At 43.0% G+C, this 12,527-nt stretch overlaps 1 protein-coding gene across 1 annotated transcript; it reads left to right on the top strand.

Moving 5' to 3' along the window:
- The first annotated feature begins 3,011 nt into the window (after positions 1-3,011).
- Positions 3,012-8,335, top strand: ZNF281 (zinc finger protein 281). The gene has a single exon (XM_075097238.1). It carries the CDS (start codon positions 3,117-3,119, stop codon positions 5,754-5,756), a length of 2,640 nt encoding a protein of 879 aa, XP_074953339.1. The 5' UTR covers positions 3,012-3,116; the 3' UTR covers positions 5,757-8,335.
- Positions 8,336-12,527: the final 4,192 nt, after the last annotated feature.

The raw sequence follows: 12,527 nt of genomic DNA, 5'->3' as shown, positions 1-12,527 counted from the left end.
TGGTGAATCTGGGTTACAGAAGCATTTTCTTATGAAACTTTATCTTTTACATTTTATTTCCATTTGCTGTTCTGTTGGTCTTCCTGGTAATTTGCCTGTATTTTTCAGGATTCTGCCTGCAGACTGCAAGAATCAGTAAGATGCTCCACCATTACCTTAGATCCTGGAAACACATCCTTCAATAAGGTGAAAACATTCAGAGAAACTCACTGAAGTGTTTTGTTTGTTTTTAGCTTGTTTTGTCTAATAGACCAATTTGAAGAAAGCTGTTAAACTTTGATAAACCATGTATACCATTTGCTTACTTGCACTATTTCTTTCTTCTGTCCTCACACATCTCTTACTTTCTTCCTATTTACATTTCTAAAATAATTAAGTGGTGTGTATACATTTGCCAGTATATATGCAGGAATATATTTTAGTGTAGAATTTAGCAATATCTGTTTTCCTAATTTCATAAAAAAAAACCCAAACCCTGAACTAAACCAGAAGTAATGTTTGTTCCTTCTCAGTTTGCTTTAGCATCTTTGTGTTTTCACTTTTAATATTTTGCAGTTTTGTTCAGAAGACCAAATATAACATTAAGTTTTCTAATTAGTTAGATCACTTCGTGCTAAGTTTTTCATTGCCAAACAGTTGAATACCACAAACGCTGTGGCGACGTGCTCCCATGTTATCAAATAAATGCTCAAGGTACAGCTTATAATGTTGAAAAATAGAAAAATAAATTGACCTTGATGAAGTGTGTCTTCTTTTGTCTGTTCCCAGGAAAGTTTATTTCAGGTATTTCTACTGCTGAAATGATTAGAGTTAACAGCTTTTTCCCTCCATTTTATTTTACAGGGTCTCTTCATCTTCCTGATATATGGGGTGTACAACACAGAGGTAAGTCTGCTTGGAGTATCTCAAGGCTGACAGAGTGAATGAGAGAAATGACAGGTTTCTTATCTTGATAACTGAGGGACAAAGTTGGCTTTCCATATGAGTGTCCTACTGCCCTTCATGCTTGGACTAGCTTATATGCATCCCAGCTTACCATTAAACACAGACACCCTGAATAAAGGGACAGACTCATTTCTCATAGGCATTGACTAATATTTTACTGCTGTGTTAAGTTTTTTTGAATTCCTGGTTGGTCTTTTAACACTTAGCTAAACCTGACAGTCTGAAACTTTATATTAAATTTTAAAATGAACTGTTAGTTTATACGCTATTTAAAGGAAACTATTTACATTTTAAGAGGAACAAGTTTTACTTACTTGACTTCAAAATTTTGTTGGGTATAGAAATTGCATCAAATTCCATTTTTTTACATCAATTAGATATTTTTAAGATATCAAAATCTGACCCAAGGCTTGTACCAGTTAGGCCTATGGAAAGTACTTGAACCTTTCAGGTTGAACTGTCATAATGGGAAATACTTTTGACACATAAAGCATAAAAATCATAAGGAATTTATCCGCCTTGTTCCATTACTTCCACTATGTTAGTGATAAAAAATAGAGTTAACTATGTTCAATCCCAAGTTTTTAAGCTAAGGTACCTCTGCAGTTTACATTTTAAGAGAACTTGGAATTCAGTAGTAAAACCCTATAGAAATATAAAAGGCTTTCAAAGTTAATGGTTAGAAATGAAGCGGAATTCTATTCAGATTTTATTAGCACCCAAGTGGGCATACCTTATCAGAAAAATAGTGAAAAAAGGTCTCCTGGTTGCTTTCACCAAAAAAAGCTATTCCAAAATAACGATATTTTTGTTATAAGGGTGAATTATTTCCGTACAAGCAACTAAACAACCAGCACCATTAGTGGTACGGGTTTTGCGGTGACAGTGGGCCCAGGCGCCGGGAGCAGAGGGTGGCGGGCAGGCGCGGCGGCTCACCGGCGGCCAGCGGTGCGTCGGGCGCCCCAGGGCTGCCCGCAGCCGGCGCGAGCTTGGGGCCCGCGCCCGCGCCCCCGGCGTGCGCGGTGAGGACTTCCAGCAAACCGCGCCCCAGCGGGGTGCGAGCGCTGCGCGCGCGGCGCGCCCCAGCCGCCCTGGGTCGGAGACAGATAGTCTGTATCGGTAGTATCTCGCTTCTGGGAGCAGCTGCATTAATTCAGTGGGGTTACGTGCAAGTAATGTCATTGTTTTGAGATAAAAGTAGCGACATTATTATGATGTGACTTCGTTAACGATGCCAGACTTTCAGCATTTCTGAAAGGGCACCTTTTTACTAGGAGTAAATACTTACGCTGAGCCTACAGGCGCTGCACCTCCCGGGTGGTTTGTAAACGCTTTGGTTGGGCAATCACGTTAGCCTACGTGCAGCTGCACCTGTGATTTTAATGACAGGCTGAGCCTCCCCCGCCGAGGGATCGGCTGCCCTCGCCCGGTCCCGTTAGCTGGCGGCCGTCCGCCCGGTACCCGCCGGTTAGCGTCATTCGTGGAAACCGCCGCGCTCTTTGATGGCAGGAAGGATGTCGCTTGCTCTATTCTTAGCACCGCGGCGGCAAGCCTGAGGCGCGTGCTCGGCGCGGTCTCTCCTCCCGCCGCACACGGCGCTCGGCGCTGCCCGGGGCTCCCGCCCTACCCCTGCCCCTGCGGCGGGGCCGGCGGGAGCGAGGCCGAGCCGCCGGGCGGGAGGGGGCCGGGGCCGGGGCCGGGTCCTCGGCGGCGGCGGCGCCCCCAACGTGGCACCGCCGCCCCCCCGCCCCGGGCTCGCGCCGCCGCCGAGGGCGGGCGAGCAGGGTCCCGTCGCGCCTGCGCGCTGGCCGCCCGCTGGCTGCCCGGCCGGCCGGGCCGGGCCGTACCCAGCGTGCCGCGCGGCGCGCATGTGCAGTGCGGGGCGCAGGGGCTGCTAATTCCATTGTGGAGCGGACGCGGCGTTATTTTTAACTGGAGGCGGCGGCGGCGGCGGGAGCCGTAAGTGCAGCCCGGGCCGGGGCCGCCCGTCGGCGCGGGAGGGGGTGGCGGCGATGCGCCCGGGCGGCGGCCGCCGGGCCGCGGCGGGAGCCGACCGCTGAGCGAACGCCCGCCAGCGAGGCGGCGAGCGGTGTCCGGCGGGCGGGCGGGCGGACGGCGGGTCCCGCAGCCCCTCTGGGCCGCGCCTCCTCTCCGGCCCGCCTTCCCGGGGGATGAAACTCGGCAGCGGCTTCCTCGGCGGCGGCGGCAGCAAGAGGGCGGCGGCCATGGAGCCCACCTTCCCCCCCGGCATGGTTATGTTCAACCACCGCCTGCCCCCGGTCACCAGCTTCACCCGGGCGGCCGCGCCCCCCCCGGCGGCCCAGCACCCCCCGCAGTGCGTGTTACCTCCGGCCTCCGCCGCCGCTTCCTCCACGGCGGCGGCCGAGCCACCGGCGCCTCCTCCCCCTCAGGACATGACTTTCAAGAAGGAGCCGGTGGGGGCTTTTCCCTCGGCTCCCTCCTCCTCGCAGAGGAGCCCCTGGGGCTTTCTGCAGTCCCTGGTGAGCATCAAGCAAGAGAAGCCCAGCGAGCAGGAGGAGGAGGAGCAGCAGCAGCCACAGCACCACCACCACTACGGGGGGCTCTTCGGGGGCGCGGGGGAGGAGAGGCCCCCCGGCCTGGGGAGCGGCAGCGGGGAAGGGACCGGCCAGAGTGTGATTCAGGACCTCAGCCTTCTTCACCACCTGCACCAGCATCCCCACCGAGACCTGTTACTGAGTGGCAGAGGCGAGGGCGCCCTTGGGAGCTCGGGTGAGCCAAAGCACGATGCCCAGGTCAAGAAGGCAAAGAGGCCAAAGCCAGAAACTCAGGGAATCAAAGCCAAGCGGAAGCCAAGCGCTTCATCCAAACCCCCCCTGGTGGGAGATGCAGAAGGTGCCATTGCCTCCCCCAGTCAGAAACCTCACGTCTGCGAACACTGCAGCGCTGCCTTCAGGAGCTCCTATCACTTGCGCAGACATGTGCTCATTCACACGGGGGAGAGGCCTTTCCAGTGCAGCCAGTGCAGCATGGGTTTCATCCAGAAGTACTTACTGCAGAGACACGAGAAGATCCACAGTAGGGAGAAGCCTTTTGGGTGTGACCAGTGTAGCATGAAGTTCATCCAGAAGTACCACATGGAAAGACACAAGAGGACGCATAGCGGAGAAAAGCCATACAAATGTGACACTTGTCAGCAGTATTTTTCAAGGACTGATAGACTGTTGAAGCACAGAAGAACATGTGGTGAAGCCATAGGTAAAGCAGGTGCCGGTATGGAGCCCGGAGCATCAAATAACATGGGTAGCTTGGCTGCGTTGTCTCAGGGAAATACAAGTTCCTCAAGGAGAAAAAGTAAAACAAAAAGTATATCCACTGAAAACAAAGGAAATAAGTGTAGCAGCAAAGTAACTGAATCTCAAGTTACAAGTAACGTGGCCATGCCAAATTATGCAGTTGATATTCCTATTGTGTCTTCCAGTGGTGGTCTAGTTGGCACGGGCGTAGAAGAACTTCAGAAAAAGGTGCCAAAATTGGTCTTGAAAAAAGGAAGCAGAAAACAGGCAGAGAAAAATTACCTTAATTTTGTATCGCCGCTGCCAGATATTTTGGGGCAAAAACCACTGTCTGGGAAGCAGAGTGGCTCTCTAGGCCTAGTAGCCAATACCGGTGTAGAAACAATTGGCCTTCTTCAAAGTACAGGTGGTAAACCAGGTCACATAAGTAGCAATTATGATGATGCCATGCAGTTTTCAAAGAAGAGAAGATACTTACAAACTGCAAGCAGTAACAGTGCCTTTTCAATTAATGTCGGACACATGACTTCCCAGCAGTCCGTCATCCAGTCTGCAGGTGTTAGTGTTATGGATAACGAAGCTCCATTATCTCTTATTGATTCAGCATCTTTAAATAGTGAAATAAAGTCTTGCCACGACAAGTCTGGTATTCCTGATGAAGTCTTGCAGAGCCTTTTGGACCAGTACTCTCACAAATCAGAAGGCCAGAAAGAAGATCCTTTCAGTATAACTGAACAGCGTGTGGACTTGCACACCTCAGGAGAACATTCAGAGATGGTTCAGGAAGAAAACTTGAGCCCGAACTCTCAAACAGTTTCAAACGATAAGGCAAGCATGTTGCAAGAGTACTCCAAATACCTCCAACAAGCCTTTGAAAGAACAACCAATAGCACTGGTTTTGCTTTTGGACCCAGTTTCCAGTTTGTTAGCTTGTCTTCAACTCTCCATAACCACACTCTGTTTCAAGACAAACAGGTATACACTACATCTCCACTTGAGTGTGGCTTCAGCCAATCTGTTACCTCAGTATTACCAACTGCGTTGCCAAAACCTCCATTTGGGATGTTGCTTGGATCTCAGCCAGGCTTTTACTTGTCTGCTTTGGAGGCTACGCATCAACAGTTGACTCCTTCTCAAGAGCTGGATGACCTTATTGATCCGCAGAAAAACTTAGAGACTTCATCTAACTACCAGTCAACGTCTCAGAAACTGACTGGCCAGAAGGAACAGAAAAACTTAGAATCTTCAGCGAGCTTTCAGATCCCGTCTCAGGAGTTAACTAGCCAGATAGATCATCAGAAGGACATAGAGCCTAGAGCAACCTACCAGATCGAGAACTTTGCACAAGCGTTTGGTTCTCAGTTTAAGTCGGGCAGCAGGGTGCCAATGACTTTTATCACTAACTCTAATGGAGAAGTGGACCATAGAGTAAGGACTTCTGTGTCAGATTTCTCAGGGTATACAAATATGATGTCTGATGTAAGTGAGCCATGTAGTACACGAGTAAAAACCCCAACCAGCCAGAGTTACAGGTAAGGTCCCGACTGTGACCAGGCTGTGGGGTCTTAATGTAATTTTGTTTTTCTTTGACAACACTGCCGTTGGAATGTTTCTACACGGTCCTTTTAAGAATAATGTAATATGCCCTTTCAATGCAACTTTTCATATTTAGTTTATTTTGTTAGTGTAATTTTTTTAGATCTGTTTATTATGGTTTTTAATCAAAAAATCAATAGATTAAAATAGTGTTTTTGTTCAAGTGACAATGTTTAGCAATCAAATTTACATTATATAGATTGTCAGGGAATAGCCCAAAAGTTTAAAAAGCAAAAAATTAGCTTTGTTCCTAGGACTAAGGTTTATTCTAATTGCTTTACTCTCAGGAAAGTGTAACGAAGCATGGGAATTCTATGCACCACTAGTGTATTGGAACTTCCAATTTACAGATAGTGACAAGTATATCTCAGCTTTCTGAGGAAGGGATCTATGACATTTCAAATTGCTGTCTCTTATGTCTGGGCTGATCTGAAAGAATTTTGCTACCTAAATCTTGTAGTTTTCAAAGTACTCCTGTTCTTCCAGGTGACGCTCATTCCAGGCAGGTGGAGCAAATATTTTTGGGTCTGTACGAAGAGCCCAGAATGGTAGCTTTAATATAAACAATAATGTCCCCAGAACTCCTGTGTAAGACTGTAATTCCGTAAAGAGATTCTGTTGACACAAACCGTGAGAACAAAACGTGTGCGTCTGGTTCATGTCATTAGAACCCCAACTTGAAACTACAGTCATAATCCAGATATGCTTTTGGGATACATTATTTATTATACATGGTTCAAAAAAGTCGGTCTCTTGCTCTTCCCCTTTTCCACGTCCTTTTAGTGTATCAGGTGCCCTCTCTTTTGTTGTGCTCCCAGTTCCTCTGGAATTGATGTTGGGGTTTTTTTTCCCCCTTTTAACTTACACCTTTTCTTCCCTTTCTTCCCTACTCACTCCCTCACCCCAACTTAATAGCTAGCGTTTAAAAAGATTTACATTCCAGAAAGTGCATATCTTATTATGTACTTTCTGATGTCTTATGACATCAGATTATGAACAATAAACACCGACATGTTTTAGAATTATGTTAAGGTTTCCATGTACGATAAGAAATAATATACTCCCAATTGTACATACAAAGGCCCCTATCCTGCATCAGGATCAGCTAAGATGGACCCCTGGCCTAGAAGTGCACCCGTGGTGTCACTGGAGCTTTTTATGGATATAGGGGTTTGCAGCAGTTCATCATTGCAGGCTTTTAGGGCCTAAGGCTGCAATTCCATCAAAGGTTTCTGGTGATGACATCAACTACGAAAGTAGAACTTGAGTGGCTTGTTAATATCAACAGAACTTTTCTTTGGAATTATTGCCTTACTTTATGTATATTTTGTGGTACATTATTTATTATATGTGAATCCTGATTAATGCCTGTGGAGCCACGGAAACCTGCTAGAAATACTGGTGGCCATTCAAAGCTGCTGAAAGGCAGTGGCACTGCTCTAAACCACTTTTTGCAAATGTATTTTTTGATTAGATTTTTTAAATGTAATTTTGGTGATGTTTATGCTGATGGTTTTTTATGTACTCTTGGTGATGTTTCAGTCTTATGTACTTTTCTGGCGTCAGGAAAGTACCAGTGGTTGTTTGCAGTCTTATTGTGTAATCAGCCTATTACAGGCTTCCATGTATAATAAAGTTATTAACATTGTGCAAGTGTAAAACACTTCTGTTATGAAAGTGGTGTATTATTAAACAAATTGTTACAAAAATCCTGGGTAATTTCTCCCATTGTCCCTCACCACTAAAAATTGAAACCTGAGCCCACTTGTAATCTCTTTTACTAGGTGAATTTTCTTTTTTTTTTTTTCTTACTAATCTAGAGTTTGTTCTCATAGAATCCATGTAACTCCATTAACTTTTTCTTTATACTTGATTATGTATTTCACCCTATTTCGATTTAAAGAAGCAAACAACAGCTGTTCTCCAAACACAGAACCCAACCTGTTATCAGGGATGGAGTAGCCCATAACCACTGTGTTGGCTTTTTCAGTACCTTTTCTTTTGTTTTACAGGGGTTATAATTTACATTCTTTATATTGTGTGTAGTAGAAGTTGCATATGTATTGTTCTGGCTGTTTGCTTTAACTTAATACTAATAAAACCCATTATTCACAAAATGATAAAGATATCACTTCTATTATCCAGTCACACTTTTGAGAACCTATTAAGGAAATGTTATGAGATTAGATTTTGAGAAGGAATAATATAACTTACTGATCTGTTTTGAGCTTGTTTTCTTCCTTTGGTTTCTTTTTGTATCAGATAGTCTGAATGCACTATTTTAGAAATCAGGGCTCTGTCTCGTACCCTTAGCTTCTGAGGAAAAAACTAACAAATTTCCTTAAGTTAAACTGTGCATAGAACCCCATCTGTTTAAATCTGTGTCTTTTTATATATGATTTTGGTTTGAAATACATAAATTGCATATTGTTAACTTCAAAGACATTTTGTAATTGCTGGAAATCCAGAATGACACATACGTAATACAATTTTGTTCAAAGTAAAAATTTTAGAAAGTCCTCTGTCTGGTTTTTTTGGGGTTTTCTTTCTGCTGTAACTTCTGCATTATAGGGAAAGCCTAGTAAAAATAATAATATAGCAAAGTACTTAAAAGCATTTTAGGTAATCTGAAGATAGTTTGTGGGTTTCCTTAATCTGTGTTTTTCTTCAGCTTTGCATGTGAATGGGAGTAGCAGTGCTGAACTCTTAAAATGGTTGAAAAGTAGAGTATTGAAGAACAGAAGACAGCAGTCAAGGCAATGACACGGACAAGAGAAATCGCCATGCTGAAAAACAAATGACAACAAAAACCTTCCAAAGTAGATATGAAATGTGCTGAATGTTTTAATACTCAGAACATTGCTAGGAATCATTTCAGAAAATCTGAGGGAGAAACTATTGGAATTTTGTATGGTTGCATGTGGCAGTGAGAGGAAGACAAAGGAAAGCAAACTGGCCCTTCAAGTTTTTTTCCGTTTTAGTTCCTGGTTTAGTTCTTTGTTGGTTTTAAAGGAATTGCAGGAGGGGAGTGCTACCTGTTTCCTACCACTAACGAGAGTGTAAAGAAGAGTTGATAGAAAATTGTACATAAACTGTTACACTTCTTGTTACAGTAACTCATGTAACATGTTTTTGCTTTGGAACAAATGCATCATGGTACCCTGCATTGTGAATGTGTCTGTATGCCCCAAGCCACTGTAAGTGCGTGTCTCACTCGCCTACGGATGGTCTAGGATTTGTAGTAGTTCCTGAAGTATTTAAATTGGACACAGACTTGTGAAATTTTAGAGTAAGAAATTGATGAAATGAAAGAGGGATGAAAAAATGGGAAAATATTGTACAAAGGGAGATCGCAATTTTGGACTTACGGACTATGGATGAAGAAAAGCTCTCTGATGCCTGATGGAGACCTTGAGAAGATATTGGAATAATTCAGTGTATTCCATTAGTGGTTTTTTTGTTGTTGTATCAACTGTTTGGTCCCCCTTGCCCCCCCCGCCCCAAACATTATATGCCTGAAAACAATGTATTTGAATGATGCTTCTGCTTTTTTTTTCCTCACCAGCTAGCAATCAGTGTTGTTCACGTGAAGTTGCAGTTGACTCTGGAAATGTTTGTTATGCCTGAGAAGATATGTGTGAGAATGTGTAAGTTGCTACCTCCCTGTTTTTTATTGTATGTGTAGAAGGAAGTCAGGTTGCTTTAAAATGGAAGATTCTGTTTTCAGCCCCTGCCGACTACCAGCTTTAACTATTTGGGTTGGAATTTTCCAGGCTTGGTCTGTCTCTTACTCCACACACTCTCTTTCTCTGGGAAACTTCTGCAAATATTACTCACCTATTTCCTAAAGTAAGATTAAGGAAGAAAACTTTCTTGTTCCACTGGCCTTTTCATCCTATGCTGCTTTAAAAACAAATCAGAATCATCCACCCCAAACTAGCAACATCCTATATTGGAGCTAGGACTTTAGACTAGGTTGATGGGTGTCCTTTGTGGAATCACGGTTCTCGAAAACCTGATAATCAATAAAGAGTCATTGAAAATGCTTTTATTTTCAGAGACCTGCAAGTTTGGTGGCTATATCCCCAGAAATGATCCCTCCAGGATAATGCATCAGGCTATTACAGTTGTTTGGTTTGTTAGTCCAAGTGGCAGTTTCATCTAATGTGCCCTACACAGGGCCATGTGTTGTATATTCTCAGACTGGAATTTTATATCCTGGCTTCTTACATAAACTAGTGTCTTCTATTTTGATAGTCTGAGGTGATTTTTAAGCTTTTTTTTTTTTTACAAGCACTTAAGAAAATAAGTTATAGTATTGTGTATAGCATTTGGAACATGGGATATGCCCTGTTTAGCAAATGAACAACTATGATGCACTTTGTGTTGTTCAAAACATGTTTCTTGTGTCCCCTTTTTCATTTGCAGTTAGAACCCAGATTTATTTCAGCATTGTTTGTTTTCTCACAGACAGTAATATCTGCCTACATTACCAAAGAAAAAAAAATTTTTATACCTTTATACTGATATTCTAATCTTATGGGGTTTGTAGATACTGATGCCAAAAATTTACTTTTAGATGCCTGGTTTCATTCTGGTACCTATGACCTGGAGGGATAGGTACTGGAATTTCATCTCCCTGACACTGACTGAAGTTGAGTTCCTTGGTATAAGACCCCTGCTGTTTCAGACTGTGTGTGTGCTACTAGCTTAGGAAATGTGGGATACCCGATTGTCTATAATCAAGTCAGGGGCAGAGTCGTGGGGTAATTTAATTCTCTAAGGTGACATTCAGGAGCCTCGATCACGTGGTTGTCTTTTCCCTTTTGTGTTCAGTGTAAATCTGGCGTCTGCAACAACTGAAACCAGGTTGCTGCAAAGAGCAGCCTCATTAAGCATAGTCCTGCTTCGGTCTCCGAGTGTTGTCATCCCATTGGTTGTGGATACAAGCAGCAAGGCAGTGTTGCTTGGAAAAAATACTGTGTCATCATGTAATCAGTCTGTCATAGTGCACATACAAGATGGGGTGGCTTGAGGATTAAAAGGAAGATTTAGTTCTGGCATTTTTTAACTTATAATGTTTATTTCATAATCTTTATAGTAATGTAGATTCTTGTGTATAGCATACTACTATGTTTTCAGATGGCTACTTTTCAATATTTTGTTTTTATTAATTTTCCAGTGGGTTTTGTAATGTTAAACCCAAGGCTGTCCTAAGTAATGGTATGATGCTACACTAGAAAGCTGCCTGGGTACCTGGGGACTTGGTCTGAAATTTGATAAAATATTGTGTAGCCAGACTCAAAATGAAGAAAGAATTAAGCACTAATTTAAGAATATATTTCTTTGATTATTTTAATGTACTCTATCTTACCTTAAAATGTATTTTAAGTACTATCTTATTTAGTGCTACAAATATCAAAGCATTCTGTGAACTAATGAGGCATATAATGGTTATTATGCAGGATCTGTAGCAAGCATCAGATATTCTGTAGTAGCACATGTGCCACCTTCGATGCTAAAACCTGCCTTATCTAAAGCTAGGTTATTACCATTCAGAATATTCCTGTGTTTGTGTTCAGCAGGAACCTTTACTTTGTGCTGTTTGCAAGAGCTTTCATTTTTTATTTTTTCTCAAAGGCCAAAAGACCGATTGTTTTTAATCCTATGATTTCTCCTTATAGCGTGTACTACTCTGTCTGCTTGTTTTCTGTTCCCAGTGGATAGGAGGTTAGAGTCTTGACTGGGACATTGATGTGCGTGGGTGCTGGCATATGGCCAGAAATTATATTGGTGGTGGTAAGGATAGTTCAGTCTGCTCAAAGATTCTGAATTTTTTTTTTTTGAGGGGAAAACCAATCTCCCAGGTTGGAGTTTTTTTGGATGTTCTTACATTCTGAGATGAGTTGGGAGTAAAACCAGGCTAATACCTGTTTTGAAGAGTAGAATTTACAAATAAATCCATATGTTAACTCCATGAGTGACAAGGTTTAGAATCACTTTAATTTGCTTTCCTGTAATGGGGAAATACATAGAAATGTAATGAAACACCTTGCATGGTTTGCTGAGGTGCTTTAAATTATGGTGAGTAAAATATACCTATGGATCTTCTTATAAATTAAACAAAATAGATCTCTAGAATGAAAAATACATTATCTTAGTGCTTGCAAATACTGGAAAATGAGCCTAAGAAGGATTAGCTTATGCAGCTGAAGGGGGCATTTATATTGTGTTAGCTATCTGCTTGGAATTTGGTCAGGTTGGTGATAACACATTTACTTGTAGAAGCTTATGGCCCCATCATGTCTTAAGGGGCAGTAGGCAATCATGCAATCTCGGTGGAGAGAATGTGGCCTTCCTTTTGCAGCTGGGCTGTGGTCAATGATTTGGCAGTGTGAGACACGGTGCAGCAAGCTCCATTTCTTAGAACACCTAGGATTTTATGAAGACCTGCCATTTCCAAGTATTGATTTGCTTTGTGAAAACGAAATGCAGGTATCTGTACAAAAATTCTGCTATCTCAGGCATGGCCAGCTTTAGTCCAGAGGGTTATTCAACAGTAATCAGTGGAGCTGTGTCACTAAAAATATTCAAACTGTTTAGCTTAAGAAATTTGTCAACCTTAGAAAGCTAGGTCAAATTATATCATGAAGCAGCTCATGTACTTGGTCCATCAAACCTGCTCTAAACGTGCACTTGGTAATCTTAGTG

The sequence above is a fragment of the Phalacrocorax aristotelis genome, chromosome 6, assembly GCF_949628215.1.
Source record: "Phalacrocorax aristotelis chromosome 6, bGulAri2.1, whole genome shotgun sequence".
Classification (NCBI taxonomy): domain Eukaryota; kingdom Metazoa; phylum Chordata; class Aves; order Suliformes; family Phalacrocoracidae; genus Phalacrocorax; species Phalacrocorax aristotelis.
This window is presented reverse-complemented; position numbering and strand designations above follow the sequence as displayed.

Bases quoted from the DNA above. Each gene is read 5' to 3' on its own strand.
- ZNF281 (XM_075097238.1), top strand. From the start codon at position 3,117: ATGAAACTCGGCAGCGGCTTCCTCGGCGGCGGCGGCAGCAAGAGGGCG.